Below are 15,060 nucleotides of genomic sequence, written 5' to 3'. Positions count from 1 at the left end.
CTGTATATTCTTGTATGTGTGTTTTTTTTTTTTTTAATATTTTTTAAAAAATTTATTTATTTTCTTTTTCTTGCTGGTGTCCCGTGTAGACTTTTTCATATGACTTGAGGCGATTGATGCTACCGGTAACTAGCTGTTAATATACCGATACCCTTGCTAGCTTGCTTTCTGCATCCATCGTTGATGAATGCAGATTTGTTGCTAGTTGGCCGAAAGTTAGATTTTTGCTACATGTTGTATGTATTTTACAAGGAAATATAACATATATTTACTTAGAATAGACTCTCAAGGCAGCAGATGCTCACACAGGACACTAATGACATTGCCCAAAGTGCTAAAGGTCACAGAGTGACAGATGATGAGGGGGAAGAAGAAAATAGGCATGATGTCATCACAATACTTCTCATTATCTTGCAGTCCTAAGTGAAGTGTACTGCTGCATAGCACCTCCTGAGTAACTCACACACTGACACTGGTCCATCCATGAAGAGTGCTCCAAGGTAGAGCAGGGGCATGGTTTTGGCAGTGTCAGGTGGCATTTTAAGAACTAGTTTATGTTCTCCTCTTTCTTCTCATTAAGACGATGCACACTTCTGACCTCTATACTCAACTGTTTTTGTCTTCCTCCATAGATGACCACCCAGTAGGAGCAGGTCATCGACCATCCAGTGACTTTATGTGTGGAGGGTGAGTATGAGACTTTAGCACATTACACATGATTTATGTTTATTTGTTTTAGCATAAGAGTTTATTTTAACCAAAAGCTTTTATGAGGGTGGTAAATTCTTTTTCTAATCTGTTGTTCCTGATTAGAAAGGAACATTTCTAATATGAAATAAAATGTCATTTTATTTCATATTGGAAATAAAATGTCATTTTATTTCATATTTTTAGCACTTAATGTTACTTTCAGGCTTCTAATTATTTGAATTTTCATGTGTTTTAGATGTCAGGGTGTTTTTTTTTGTTTGTCTTTTTTTTTCTTTAATTTGTGCTGAATTAATGAAACATTCAGCATACATAAAAAAAATCATTGTGTATGCTGAAGTTCAAATCCTCCTGGGATTATGTTTAGATCTTTAAAAACAGGGAACAATTATAATTTGCAATTATTAAACAGCCAAAGAACAAACCAGGATGTTGTGATGTTGCATATTTTGCCTCATGCGTCACACACGTGAAGGCATTTCTTGGTGTAATTTTGTTACACGGCGTAATGCCACCAGATTTAATTTACCTTCAACCTTCAGTTCACACCCATGTAATGTTTTTTTTGTAATATTTCTGGGTCAACCAGTCTGCCTTTGTTTTTCAATCACGTCATGCCAAGAAAAATAGCCTCCTCTCAGCCTGTTGTGATGTCTCATGCATGCTTTTGGTGAATACTCATGTTAATATCTGCATGATGAGTCAGATACAAATCAGACACAAAGCCAAAAAGCAAAGTGGTGATGTGCTAAAGACACCACCACTCAACCAACCACCCAACTACGGGAGAACTGCATGGATAAGAATGGCTTCACACAGCCCCCAGATCATCTGCTGCATCAGCAAACAGTGACTGAACCTTTGATGTCTGGATGTTAGTCTGATACACATGCTTTTCATTAGAATAGATGCAGTTGGTCAAACTAAATTCTCCTCTTTTTTTCTGCATGAGCGATTTCAAATAAATCCACATTACCTGGTAAACGTTTTCACACCTCTATATTGCAAACATAAACGGTAATGTATATTGGTTTTTAGACCAATGCAGAGTCCTGAATAACTGATGTGGAAGGCAAATAATAAATGGTTTACACTATTATGTATTCCATTTTTTTAAAAATATCTCTACCAGCTTTGTATGTGTAGAGTGGTACTGCATTTATTTTAATTATCGATTATTCTGACGATCAATTAAATTTTTTAAAATTCGGCATATACACATTCTGTAGATTTTTCATTTAACCATGTTAGCTTTACTTTGCAATATTAGAAATGCATTAGCGGATGCCAATAAAAAAAAATTCCCTTCTTGATTAACAAAATAAATATTTTATTTGCTAATAGTTGCAAGTAATTTTTTTTTTAATTTAACAACTAACAATTTTCATAGATTATTTTTTTTATCTCATGAATCAATTATTCAGAATAATCAATTAAACAGATACAGAAAAGGGGGCCAGCAACCTGAGCAGGGGGGTCGGACTCCAGTCTACCACAGTCTACAGTTTCTATATGCAGGGCCCCCCTATTCCAGTTGCCCTTGCTGGAATTTTCAGCTTCTCTTTGGTAAATTATTTACATTTTTATACAACTTGAGCTGTCTGAGAAACTTGCCTACTTTATCTTTTGTTTTCTTGGAAAAATCTGTTTTGTGACGTGATTACGACTAGTCGACGGGCCCCGAAGAAAGCCATTCCAGAGGAAAGTGTCGACTAGTTTGTGTGTCTGTGTGCGTGGTTAGGTTAATTCTAACCAGAACATCACCTCCAGCTCTTTCGAAGTGTTTCCATATCGCTACTCCACTGCCACTCTTAATATTTCTGTGGAGTTCTGTGGAGGGTACTGCTGGCTGCAGAGCAGATTGGATGGAGACCATCTGCTTTTCTCAGTTCTGCTACATAATGTTTTGATTGTAACACTGATGGAAACTTTGCTGTAAAGCATTGGTAAACAGAGGAAATCTGAGACCTCCACGTAGCAGCTGAGGAATCTGTTGGGGATTTATGAAAACGATTGGTTGCAATCAGGGAAATTACATAATTTCCCTGATTGTTTAGAGAAATGAAAATAAATGCAGAGCTAAGGCCTTGCAATAAGCTTTTAAAAGCTTATTATGTGATTAATTTATTATTAATCACATAATGAATTTAGATGAGCTGCGTAATTTCCATTTTGAGTATTTTTGAAGGGCAATTTTGGTTAAAGACATTGTCAGCCATTTTATTTCTGGATTCAGGTGTTTTTTATTATTTATTGTTTTTGCTTGGTTTGGATATTTAAAATATCTTCTAGTTTCAGTGTCCTGTACAAATTAAAAATTTTAGTCTTTTAGGGGGGGAATTAGCATATTTATCATGCTAGTTTATTATACTACTCTGGATTTGGCTCATTGACCTGCAATAAGCCAAAAATGTGGAAAATTCAGGAAGTGTGAATTCTTTTTGTTGTCTCTGTCTCTGTGCCATTGTTTCTCTCCTCCTGTTGCAGCCATTGTTTCTGTAATGACTGCAGCCATTACAGAAACAATGGCATGTGAGGAATCAGGCAGTACATGTCTCTGTACTGCCTGATTTCTGTATGTCAACAGCTGTTACATAAATTAGCTAACTATTAACACTGAGAGACAATGTTCCAAAAGTATCAGAGTTACCTGTTAAGATTTATTGATGGTAGTAACACTGTACTCCTGTTTTTGTGGAAGTCTTTATGTTCATGTCCTATATGGTTTGGGATTGGGGATTGGGGTGGGGGATGACCTAAGGGCAAAGAGAAGTGACAGGGTTTTGCAGCTCAGTTGGATCCCATCCCCCTCTGCTGGCCTGCTTGGTTAACAGGCAGATGACTGGCAGCTTCTTCTTCTTGTTTCACTTTCTATAAACAGATTTACACATTTCCTTCTCTCTTCAGCATGCAGCAGCCCCCTCCCTCTGTAGCGAGCCCTTGCTGGGATCAATAAAGTTAGCAAACATCTGATTGTTATTGGAGTGTGAAGGAGGAGGAGGAGGATGGGATGTGGTGATGTTTAGATCTCAGATCTCGTCATGTGAGTAGCGGGGGAGGAGGGGAGCAGGAGGCTGCTCCCTCAGTGTTTTTTCTTTTTTTGTCTGGACTTGTTCTCTCCTCACATGTCTGGCTCTCTAAGACCCTCCCACTGTTTCCACAGTGCTGTTTCTCTCTGGTCTGTCCTTCTCCTCCCACCATGGCCCTTGTTCTACATACAGACAGAATTCTGTCGGGTCACTTGGTCATAACAAATGTTCAGAACATTCTGCCTCCTCTGAAATTACAAAAAATGCAAAAGCTGTGCCTTTATGCACTTCTCCTCCCATGTCTGATAACACTGAGTCCCGCTGCAACACGTGCCAGTAGCCCTGCCTCTAGTCCCACCTCTAGTACCACCTCCAGCAGGATGTGCTCTTGGCTCATTGGTTGTTTAGTCTTGTTTACAGGGAAGTCCAGCCACGTTTTTGTTCTCCAAGTATTGAAGTTTTTCAACCTTTTTCCAGGCCGCTCAAACAAAGAGTTGTGAGCAGTAGAACCAGAGTTCAGCAGACTTGGCTCGTCTCTCACCAGCTGTTGGTTTCTGACTGACTTCTCTTATGGATGGCCCTGAGAATGCAATTCCTATGTGGAATCAGCAACCTAGTGCTGAATGTCTGGTTTCAGTGTCTTCTCCGCTGTCCCTACCCAGGCAGCCTCAGCCCACCCCAGGACAGACTACCATGCTGTCGCCGCGGGCAGAGACAACGCCTATTCCTGTTCCCACCCAGGTACGGAACTACCAGCGGATCAAGCAGAACCTGTCCAGCAGCCCGAGCCCCACTCTCTACACCTCCCCCAGGTAAGATGTGCCTGCTATGGGAAGACTGGGTTACATGAACATGGATTAACCACATCCATGCTCAGAGCGGATAATGAAAACACTGACTGTGATTGCATCAGATCACAGAAATATAAGCAGGCACCGGGTTCTTGTCATTTCAAACTTTCCAAAGTGTTGCTGGAAGGGGCCATGGCTGGTATTATTACGGGACTAAATACAGGTAGAGATGACTAAAGGGTAGCGCCTGATTTTTAATGGATGACATTATTTTAACTGTCAACACTGAAAGGTTTATTGAAGGTGAAACTGTATTTTGTAACTGGTTTAATTATTAGATCTTTTCAGTTCGTCAGTCTGAAGATTGGAGTCTCATGTTTCTATGAGGGTTTGATCCAGAAGAATAGCTTCTGGTCTCTAGCTGTGTGTGTGTTTTAACTAGTTGTACTCATAAAAATTTGGGCTGATATTATTGATATTATGGTATATTTCACTTAACTTTGACCACAAAAAACAAGCACATTTCTCACTTCACCATTGCTTCTCTTTTTCAGTTAGATTCCTCCAATCCTTTTCTGCATTGCTGTCACATCAAACACACACCACATGACCACTCTCCTTCTCTTCCCATCCAGAAACAAATGGCAACAAGATGGAAATAAATATCGGTTCTTAATACCTGCCCAGTTGTATTTATCAATCTGATTCTGATGTTAGAGCCGATATATTTTGCATCCATAGCTTTAGCAGCTGATTATTAGTTTAAAAGACAAATTTAGCAAAATCTCTTAGCATTTTTAAGGTATACTTTTATTACATTGTTGGTGCAGAAAATTTATGGAGTAATGAATTGTAAACAGTTCTGAATTTAGGACTTTTCAGATACTGAACAGCAGAAGATGATCTCTGATTCAGAATACTAATGAATTCTGTGTCTAAAAGGCAGCAAGTACAGCATTATTACCCTGCCTGTGGATAAACATCTGATGATAGAAGTTACTTTTTCAATTGGTCAACTAAATAAATCTAAAAAAAAAAAAAATATTTTAGAACAGTACTCAGTACTTCTAGATTTGTTTGTTACAGAGAGTAGTGCTGACTTTAGTTTGGGAAAGAAGAAATTTACACATTTTCTTGTGACCTGCTTTTGTCTCTAGCTTATGCTATGATAAAGCTCATTTGATATAGATCTTTGATTAAGACATCAATAATACATGGATGTAAATCCTTTTGAAAGCTACCAAAGATGAAGCAAAAGCCTCATACTTTTTAAGTAACTCTGGAAGTTGATTTATTCTCTTATTGCTGGATGTTTGTTTGGGTTCTCCAGGTCGGGAACAGTAAGGCGCTCCAACACGAGTCCTATGGGCTTTCCAAAGGTGGGGTCGGGTTCTCCCAGTTCAGCGGACACCCCTCAGACGGCGAGCCGACGCCTCTCTACTGGCAGCTCTCGACCTTACTCCCCATCACCTCTAGGTAGGTCCTGACTCTGGTCATGTGGGCGTAAAGACAGGCACATAGGAAGTCCAAGTATTCTGCTACTGTGTGTATTTGCAGTGGGTACCATTCCTGAGCAGCTAGGCCACTGCTGCTGCCACCTGCAGAACCAGGAGCCTCGCAGCCGCAGCTCTTCGGGAGGTCAGTGTTTGTTCCTGCACTCTGACACATTAGATATTCACACCTTCCAACCACAGTTTAAAATCCTGCAGTTGAAATGGAATTATTTTCACATCAGTCAGAGATTTTGGTCTGGCTATACACAACATACGAATAGTATAGTTGTTCCTATCAGTCGTCACGGTGACTTGTTTTTCATCACATTGTCTCCAGTGCTAGACTCTTAACAAACTTCTTACTCTCTGTGTTTGGAGAGTCATGACCGACTGACCTGTTATGTGTTCCTGCAGCTGACTAGATAGAAACAGTGCAGATCAATCACTGTAAAGCTGAATAACACTTGCAATCAAAGCTCACTAGGTGCCATGGCAGCGCTTTCTACTTTAACTCCTACCTCGCCACAGGGCAAAGCAGGTCAGGGGAGGCAGTGTGCTTTTTTTCAAAGTGATGAAGTTGTACCAAACTGTACCGCTGCAACCTGTAGAAAATTCAACTGCCTGAGAACTGTTTGACCGAAAAAACCAGTAGTGAAATGGTTTTAAGGCAGAACTAAAAGAATTGCACAAAAATTTCAAAATTTGCACAGAAACGTAAAAATAGAGCCTCAGATAATTAGACAATTTATCAGCAAAAGACTTAATTTAGACATGAGTTTCACTTTAAAAACTCAACTGATTGGGACCAGAGTAAATGAAGCATATATGTGAAAATGCCCTGAATTGATTTCTCCCTTAGCCATATATATCTCACCTGGTCTTTCTACCTTTTGCAGGTTCTCCGGTTCCATCCTCTCAGCTCCTAGGAGCCCGACTCCAAAGCGCCCCGACGCTGACAGACTTCTACCAGACCAGGCAGAAGCTCCATAAGCAGCTGTCTGACCCCGTGCAGCCTTCCTCCTGCTCCTCATCTTCTTGCAGTCATTCCCCCCAGTTTTGTCGCCCTGCAAATCTTGGCTCTTCCCCCACCAAATTGTTGGGGTCTTCGCCACGCACGTCTGACTGGCTTCAAAAGTCCCCATTGCCTACCATCATTGGTTCCCCCACCAAGGTGAGAGCAGTTACCAGCTGGATAACATCAGCTTCACCTGTACATATCTGCTGATATTTACTTGCTAAATTAAGGAAATCTGGGCTGATTTATCAGTGCAGCCCCATTTGGCAGTTTGTACTGTACATACAGAACGAGGTCATTCATACATAGTGTTGGGTAAATATGAAGTCTTTCTGTAAACTATTTTTAAAAAACATTGATTTTCTAAGCTTTGTTTTTTTGATCCATGAACAAAATTACTTAATAAATTAGTTTTTCCCCATTTTGTGTTCAGACAATCTCTGCACCATTCAAGATCCCCAAAACGCAGGCATCCTGTAACCTGATGGCGCTGGCAGACAGTCCGCTTCCTAGCAGGACGCTGGCTGACTGTCGGGACGTGTGCAGCCACCACTGCAGCCCATACCTGACAGGGCGGGCGGCGGCCCCAGAGGCCAGCAGAACCTTCGGCAGGTAGATGACCCCTAGATTTACTGCACAAACTGTTCTTCTGTTAGTGCAGACTAACATGATGGCATACAGAAGCTCTTGAATCTATATGTTGATTTGTTCCAATTTGTTATTTATCTAGACTGACATCATTCTAGCAGACATGAATAGCCTCTTGTACAATCTTTACAGCCACTGTTTCATGTTATTACATCAGTATGTCAAATGTTTCCTCATAGGTCTGTTAGTACAGGTCGACTGTCTGATCAACCAATCAGGATCACTCTGGGCGGACAGGCCTACCAGGGCAGCACTGACAGCCTGAACACAGAGCGACCCATGGACACAGGTACACAGGCAAAGCATCCTCTCCCCACTACTTACCTTTCATTTTACCTGAAAGCAAACAGTTCATACAGATTTCAAATCTGATAATGACCATTGTCCTTGTCTTGTGGTGGAGATTTGGACTTTGAAACTTTCAGAGGGAAGGACTTTTGCCTAGAGTTGCCTGTTGTGAGCAACAGGGCCCGGCGAATACCCGTGGTTAAACGGACGGCGGAGTCCGGCGGTAACAGGCGCTTAAATTTCGTGTCAAAAGGTTGAGACCTTTTCCTGTTGTGGGCAACGGGGCCCGGCAAATACCCGTGTTTGAACGGATGGCGGAGTCCGGCGGTAACAGGCGCTTAAATTCCGTGACAAAAAGAAAAGAAAAAAAAAAAAAACCTTGGTATTTTATTCTAAATTGCATGCCTTTGTGTTTTGTGTTTATGATGAAAAGCACTTTGAAATGCCTTGTAGCTGAAATGTGCTACACAAATAAAATTTGATTGATTGATTGAGAGGGACTCCAGGTTGGGATGGGAGTGGTGGAATGCTCCCTCCACTGGTGCCTCTGTGGCCTACTAGAGCCACAAAACTCTGAAAAGATTTTAAGTCCAAACCTCCAGCTCAGAGAGAGAACTCTCCATTTTTCTGAGATGTTTGGTTCCTTCTATTGTTCAACCTCTGCCTCTACTTAATCCCAGGTGTGTAGTGTCAATATTTGATAAAATCACACTCTGCGTTGCCTGCTTAACTCACACCAAACCAACAGCTGGAAAACTGCCTCATTCACATTCTCCCTTTCTTTTTTTCTTTATCATTTCAAAAGTTTGCTTAAAATTTGCATGAAAGTTGGCTGGAAAGAGCTATGGCACCTCAGTATAAATGCAGCTGTTCTCTGGGTACCTCCGAGATAATATTGTATAAAAATAAGCATCATGGGTGGATTTGAATATTTGCTCGGTGGTGCCATCATTGTTTGCCAGTGAATGAACTCGTTTTCTGTCTATGTAGCCCCCAGCATGGCTCAAGGAGGATCACCCAGTCCCCGTACTGTCCTCTTCACCGTGGGCTCACCGCCCAGCAGCAGCACGCCTCCGACCTGCAGCCACCTGGGCGCCAGACCTCGCACCACCTCTGGTGAGACCCCTGCAAGTCCACTCCCCACTCTGCTGAGCTGCAATCACTTGCTCCCAGTGTTCTGCATGTTAATGATCCCAGTTCTTACTGTGTTCTCAGTGGGCTCCAGCAGTTCGGCAGGCTCCTTGTGCTCCACCAGCGGTCGGGTGTGTGTGGGATCTCCCCCAGGAATGGCCATGGGTTCCTCTCCCCCAGGGAATCTAGGTATTGGGCAAGGTGTTCCAGGAGCAGACGGAGGCCCCGGCAGCCTGCGCTACATTCCCTATGGGACGTCTCCCCCCAGCATGGAGGGGTTCATCACTTTTGAAGCCCCAGAGCTGCCTGAGGAGACCCTGATGGAGGTGAGGGGATGGGGATTGTGACACAATGCTAGATTTTTGCTTCTGTTGACGTATGCCGTTTGCAGAATCAAAATGTATTTAAAGTTAGAATGTTAAGGGCTGAAACTAATGATTATTTTAGCAATCGATTATTCTGAGTTAATCGGATAAAAAGAATCGACACATTCTGCAGATTGTACTTTAGCTACTCAAAATTTTTAAAACTATAAAATATGTTTAACAAGTCTTCAACGAGAATTGAGTGTTACTCAGTTTGGGCAGTTTTTTGCTCAAAAGAAAACCCTTTTTTTTTGAATAAGAAAAAAAAGAAAAACTTTTCTTGCTCAAAATGCAATAACAGCATTCCTTTGGTGAACGCTTGATCATTTATAGCTAAAAATTATTTTAAAATCAACATGTGAAAAGCTCAGCTGTTTCTGCTTGACTTGGCATCAGTACATAGTAAAGCTGAGGTGGTCATTTTATTGGATTAACTGATTGATAATTGGATATCAGATGGAATCTAATAGATTGTTCCTATTATTTTGAACAAGGTAAAGCTAAAACTGGATAAAGCATATTTTCATAGACATTTTTTTTCTATTTTAAATGCAAAGTGTATGTATTTTTGTATAGTCTAATTATTGATTTGAGTGCTCTTGTTTTAGCCTTTTTAGGTGTCTGTATTCTCCAGTTAGTGATTAATCAGTTATTGAATTAGATTATTGGATCATTTCATAGATTATTTGAGATTAATCTGATTCATTATTTTAGCCCTAAAACTTTTTAACAAAAAAATATGTAAACCGATGGACCAACTTGTGTGGTAGCGTTGGAGTTGGTCCTCGACTGCTGGGTTAAAGCATCATGTTGTTTTCTTGGCTCAGCGGGAGCACACAGACACCCTGATTCACCTTCGGATGATGCTTTCCTTCACCGACTGCATTCTGGAGATGGCGGCGCTCCGAGCTGGAGGGGCAGAGCTCGGCATGTCTGCTGCCCCCTTGTACCCCCCTCAGGACAGTGTGGTTGTGGACCAGATCAGCCAGCTCAGTAAAGAATGGGGGTAAGTCCCTGGGGTAAAAAACCAAAAAGGCACAAGTTCTTTTGTTTCATAGTGCGACTGTGCTGCCCCCTGCAGGCAGGTAGAGCAGTTGGTGCTATACATGAAGGCAGCTCAGCTCCTTGCTTCCTCTCTCCATCTGGCAAAAGCTCAGATTAAATCTGCCAAGCTGAATCCCTCAACTGCTGTCAAACAAGGTGTGGGCATTTCCCTCCTCATCTCTAATAATGTAATTTTATTCCTTTTAGAGAGTTAAACTTATCATTAGCACCACATCTGTTTTCCTCTTACTTTATAGCATCAAAGGATGCACAAACTAAAGCTCTTTTCCTCCTTTTGTCAGTGATCAAGAGTTTGAATGAGCGCTACAAAAGCTGCATCGCCTTCTGTCGACACCTCACCGACAAACTCAACCACTTTTTCTCTGACAAGCAGCGCTTTGTGGATGAGATCAACAGCGTCACTGCAGAGAAGCTAATCTACAACCACGCCGTGGAGATCGTGAGTTCCACACACTCGCATGACTCCATAATCTGAATTGTCACATGTACTGAGCATGCAGGTGCAGCCTAATGGTTCCATGATGTGTGCATCAGGTTCAGTCTGCAGCTCTGGATGAGATGTTTAAACAAACAGAGGACATAGCGTACCGCTACAGCAAGGCTGCCATGCTGCTGGATGGCCTCTCCAAGATCCTGCAGGACCCCGCCGACACTGAGAACGTGCTGAAATGTGAGGAAGCAACGACAGACCTTGTTCATTACATGGATACGTTTTTATTTATGTTTAATGGTGGCACTTTTCCACAATTGCATTCTTTTGTCCCTCAGATAGATGGATAGATGTGACAAAAAGAAATGAGTCAGGAATAATAATGACAAATGTAAACACAACAAAGAAGTTCCTAAGTATGTCACTGCACTAATAAGGACATGATTAGGCTCCACCTTATACTCAGAACTGTTTTTTTGAAGCCTTAAAGAGTTTGTAATTTCCTCCAAATGTTCCAGACTCTTTGGATCCATGTTATATGTAGGAGGTCCTGGTTTCAGCCATCTGATGGTTATGCATTTCAATGCTGCTGTGAGCAATAGAATTAGCAGATATTAACACTGCCACTAGGATCTTTTTTGGAGCATCTCTTCTGAAAATTACCTTGCGAGTTTGAGATTTCCCAGAATACACTTAGTTTAGGATAAGACCAGAAGATACGAGTATGGTTTGTGTTCTGTGTCCCAGTTGCCCCAGCATTAACTGGGTTGTATTGGGCTCATTTTACTAGATATTGCTGGCATTCTGAAAAACCAGACGATTACTTTCCATTTGAATTTTCTCCAAGTATTACAATTTGTGGCTTATTGTCCTCCAGGACATATTTCTTCCCATGTGTCCCCTGTTATAGGCTCCTGCAGTTCAGTCTCCCATTTCTGCTTTTTATTCATGGACAAAAAATTAATTTATGGTTTTTCTTTCCCCTGTGTATGTCCATTAAAACCTATTGAAATTTAGACCAGTTATGTGTCCTCACAAAGCTTCTAAGTTGTAAATATCTATAGAAATCTGTCTTAGGACACCAAATTCAGTTTTCATCTGCTCAAAAGTTTTGGAATATTTGTCTTCAATTAATTGATGAATATGAGATAGTCCATAATTAGACCAGTATCTCAACCCAGAGTGTGACTTGTTTGGTAAAAAGGTTTTCAGAAATCCTATATTTAATAAAAGGAATGACTGTTTCAATAACTTAAAACCTGTTTGTACCAGATTTTGTGTGTGTGTGTTGATTTTTTTTTTGTCAGAATTGTCACTTCTTTTACAGGAGCATCTCAGAAGGGTAATGTTTGCAGTGGCACTGAACACATGCTTTCCTCTAGTTTAAGCCACTGAGTGTTTGTACTATTCTGTATCTGAGAAAAACAGGATTTAAGTTGTGCAGGCCAGTAATAATATTTTAAGTTTGGCAGGTTAAGTTCAATTGTTTTTAATCTGGTTACTAACAGGTGTCTGTGTGTGTTGCAGATAAAGCCAGTGTGGAACGCAGGATCTCCTCTTTGTGCTACTGTACGGTGACACTGTTTGAGTAGCAGGTGCCGCCTGACCCCCATAGCGGGACCACGCCCTAAAGACACTCTGGAACTGGAACACTCTCCCAGCTTCATGTTCCTTCCTGTAGCAGCTCAAGCACTTTTCATTTGTTCATTCTTTGTTTTGGAGAGGATTTTTGTGGCTGTTCGTCATCAGTTTGTTGTACTGACTGTGTCGCAGACTGAGCTGAGTGATGCACATTATTCCAACCAAAGATGACAACAAATCACGAAGAAAATGGTAAAACCAGATGTGGACCGTTTTTTTTTTTTTTTTTTTTTTTAACATTCTTTTAAAGGTGTTTTTTAATGTTATGATGAGGGCATCACATCAGGTTACCATAGAAATCCTGGATATCATTGGTTTTTACCAGACAGGGAGACTGCTGTGGACTCTAAACGGACTTGAACCCTGGTTGGAGAAACTATATGCGAGTTTGAATTGGTGATCATTCACTCTTGTTTCAGTTTTAGTGCGTTTATTTGGAATTGAACAGACTTCTCTGCCATTCAAGAAAACCTCAAGTATTGCAGTTGAAGGAAAACCATCTTAATGGACAAAAAGAAAAAAAAAACCTGAGCTGCTGTTACATGAACCAGACAGCCTTGAGAGCAAAGGATCCTGTAGATTTGTAATCACTTCATTTTAACTTTGTGTTTTAAACTCTTGCACTTTATTAAGGAACATGAGGAGGGGACAATGGGAAGAATAATGTGAAGACAGGGTGGACGCTTTTCTCATCACTCTTTTAATCACCCTCTTGCATGATCAATAAGTCCTCGCACATGCATTCAATTGGATCAGTGGGCTGCAATTTGCAGCCATTTTAAGGCCTCTGACCTTTTTTCTGTTAATAACAGAGCAATATTTTGAAAGCTTGTTCTGACTTGTTGATCATGTAGCTGACAGTAAGGTGTAGTCAAGGTGGGGTTCAGTTAGGAGGGACTGGGTCTTCTCACATGAGCATCCAAATGTGTTGAGTGGATGCATATCGTTCTCCTGCAGCCAGTGCGCTGTCTACTACAAACCCTGCTGAAGTGAAGCTGATCTGTTGCATTATTTCACAAGTTCCAACAATAAGATTCATTTTCCTCAAGAAGAAAAAAACTAATTAAATGCAGCTTTTTGTCTTATCAGAACTGTAGCTCATTTTTAATAAAACTAAACTTGTTTGCAAACTTGTATATATCTGAATGAGCTGCATGTCAGGATTCCCTTTTCGAGGGGGCCGTGTGTGTGAGATCCTCCTGAGGGCAGCAAAGGCTGCTGCCTGTCAGTCAAAGAGCACAAATCTTTATATGTAGATAGACGAATTTCTATTGCTTGTATTTGTGTTTGCCAAGGGTTTGATAAGAAGAACAATCTTTGGCACACCTGGCGCGTGCCAAAGATTGCAACAAAACTCATGGCAGCTCCAATCTTTCTACCAGGACTGTGTTGTTGAGATCACATTCTTTAGCGCTCATTTAGAACGCGACCCATCTGTCATTTCCTCCCACTCTGGATTCAGAGTTTTCTCATGCGTCCTCCTGTCTCCCTCTGAAGTCATGTGCTGCGTTCCAAACACTGTATGTACTGTATGTGAGAGCTGCCAGGTGTGCATTAAGGTCAGTAGTATCTAGATAGAACAGGAGGTGCCTTCTTCTCCTGAAAGCAGACACAGGCTGACTCCTCTGTACAGGTGTGAACATGTTTGTGTAAAAAGAAAAACTGAGGAGTTTCAGGGCCTATATTCCAGATGTACTGTTCTTTATCTAAACATATCCCTGTTTGAGTTATTCCCTCCCATGAGCTCTGATCAACATGAAGCCTTTTACTGCACACAAACTAAAGGGAACTGATTAGGTGGGGAGAAAACCCCCCCACAATCTTTGTATAGTTTTGGACTGTATTAAAACATTGAGCATTTTAGATGAAGCATGGGTACCAAGTCTGTATCTGACCCTGTAGAACCTCTAGAATGTTGAATGTATCTACCCTGTTGTTTTGCACCTCTCCAGCTTGAACTGAATGTCTATTGAAGTCAGTCACAACTGTTATTAGATTCTGTCTGAGCACCAGTTTTGCAAAGTGAAATGTTAACATTCTGCTTGTTTGATTCAAAGCAGTCTCCCTTTGTTCTTGATGGAACTCAAATACAGTCTTTGTAATTAAAAGAAATCAAAATGTGTGTTAATTTTTTTTTATAAGCTTGGAAAATTTTTTCATTTTTTTTATGCAAAAGAAAGCTTATGGATATGTTTCAGATTTTAATTGAGGTACATATACCTACTAATGCTGAGCATTTCACGAGGAAGATGTGGGCATTTAGAGAAGTGATAAGCTTCATAATAAGTGGACTGTTAACTGTGGCATGATGATTGGCTTATGTGTTATGTATCATTAAATTATTTCTAAACCTTTCTGAAGGTAAATGCTTTCGAAACCTCAAATTTACACTTTCTGAAAATGACTTTAGTCTCTCTGCTGAAACTTAATGTAATCTTCCTCTCATAATGAATAGA

The 15,060-nt window shown here is 40.8% G+C and overlaps 1 protein-coding gene across 2 annotated transcripts in view; it reads left to right on the top strand.

Annotated features, from left to right (window-relative positions):
- The window catches only part of ulk2 (unc-51 like autophagy activating kinase 2), a 31,703-nt gene extending 16,745 nt beyond the window's left edge, over positions 1-14,958 (top strand). For both annotated transcript variants that reach the window (XM_055045486.1, XM_055045485.1), the window contains exons 14-27: positions 633-687; positions 4,400-4,549; positions 5,859-6,004; positions 6,086-6,166; positions 6,918-7,192; positions 7,470-7,648; positions 7,864-7,973; positions 8,963-9,088; positions 9,188-9,429; positions 10,296-10,474; positions 10,550-10,668; positions 10,815-10,972; positions 11,068-11,203; positions 12,491-14,958. In XM_055045486.1, coding sequence (XP_054901461.1) covers positions 633-687; positions 4,400-4,549; positions 5,859-6,004; positions 6,086-6,166; positions 6,918-7,192; positions 7,470-7,648; positions 7,864-7,973; positions 8,963-9,088; positions 9,188-9,429; positions 10,296-10,474; positions 10,550-10,668; positions 10,815-10,972; positions 11,068-11,203; positions 12,491-12,555 — 2,021 coding nt within the window. In that variant the 3' untranslated portion in view covers positions 12,556-14,958. The remainder of the gene's footprint in view (positions 1-632; positions 688-4,399; positions 4,550-5,858; positions 6,005-6,085; positions 6,167-6,917; positions 7,193-7,469; positions 7,649-7,863; positions 7,974-8,962; positions 9,089-9,187; positions 9,430-10,295; positions 10,475-10,549; positions 10,669-10,814; positions 10,973-11,067; positions 11,204-12,490) is intronic.
- Positions 14,959-15,060: the final 102 nt, after the last annotated feature.

This window comes from Poeciliopsis prolifica, unplaced genomic scaffold (genome assembly GCF_027474105.1).
Source record: "Poeciliopsis prolifica strain line A6 unplaced genomic scaffold, Auburn_PproV2 SCAFFOLD022, whole genome shotgun sequence".
Lineage (NCBI taxonomy): Eukaryota > Metazoa > Chordata > Actinopteri > Cyprinodontiformes > Poeciliidae > Poeciliopsis > Poeciliopsis prolifica.
This window is presented reverse-complemented; position numbering and strand designations above follow the sequence as displayed.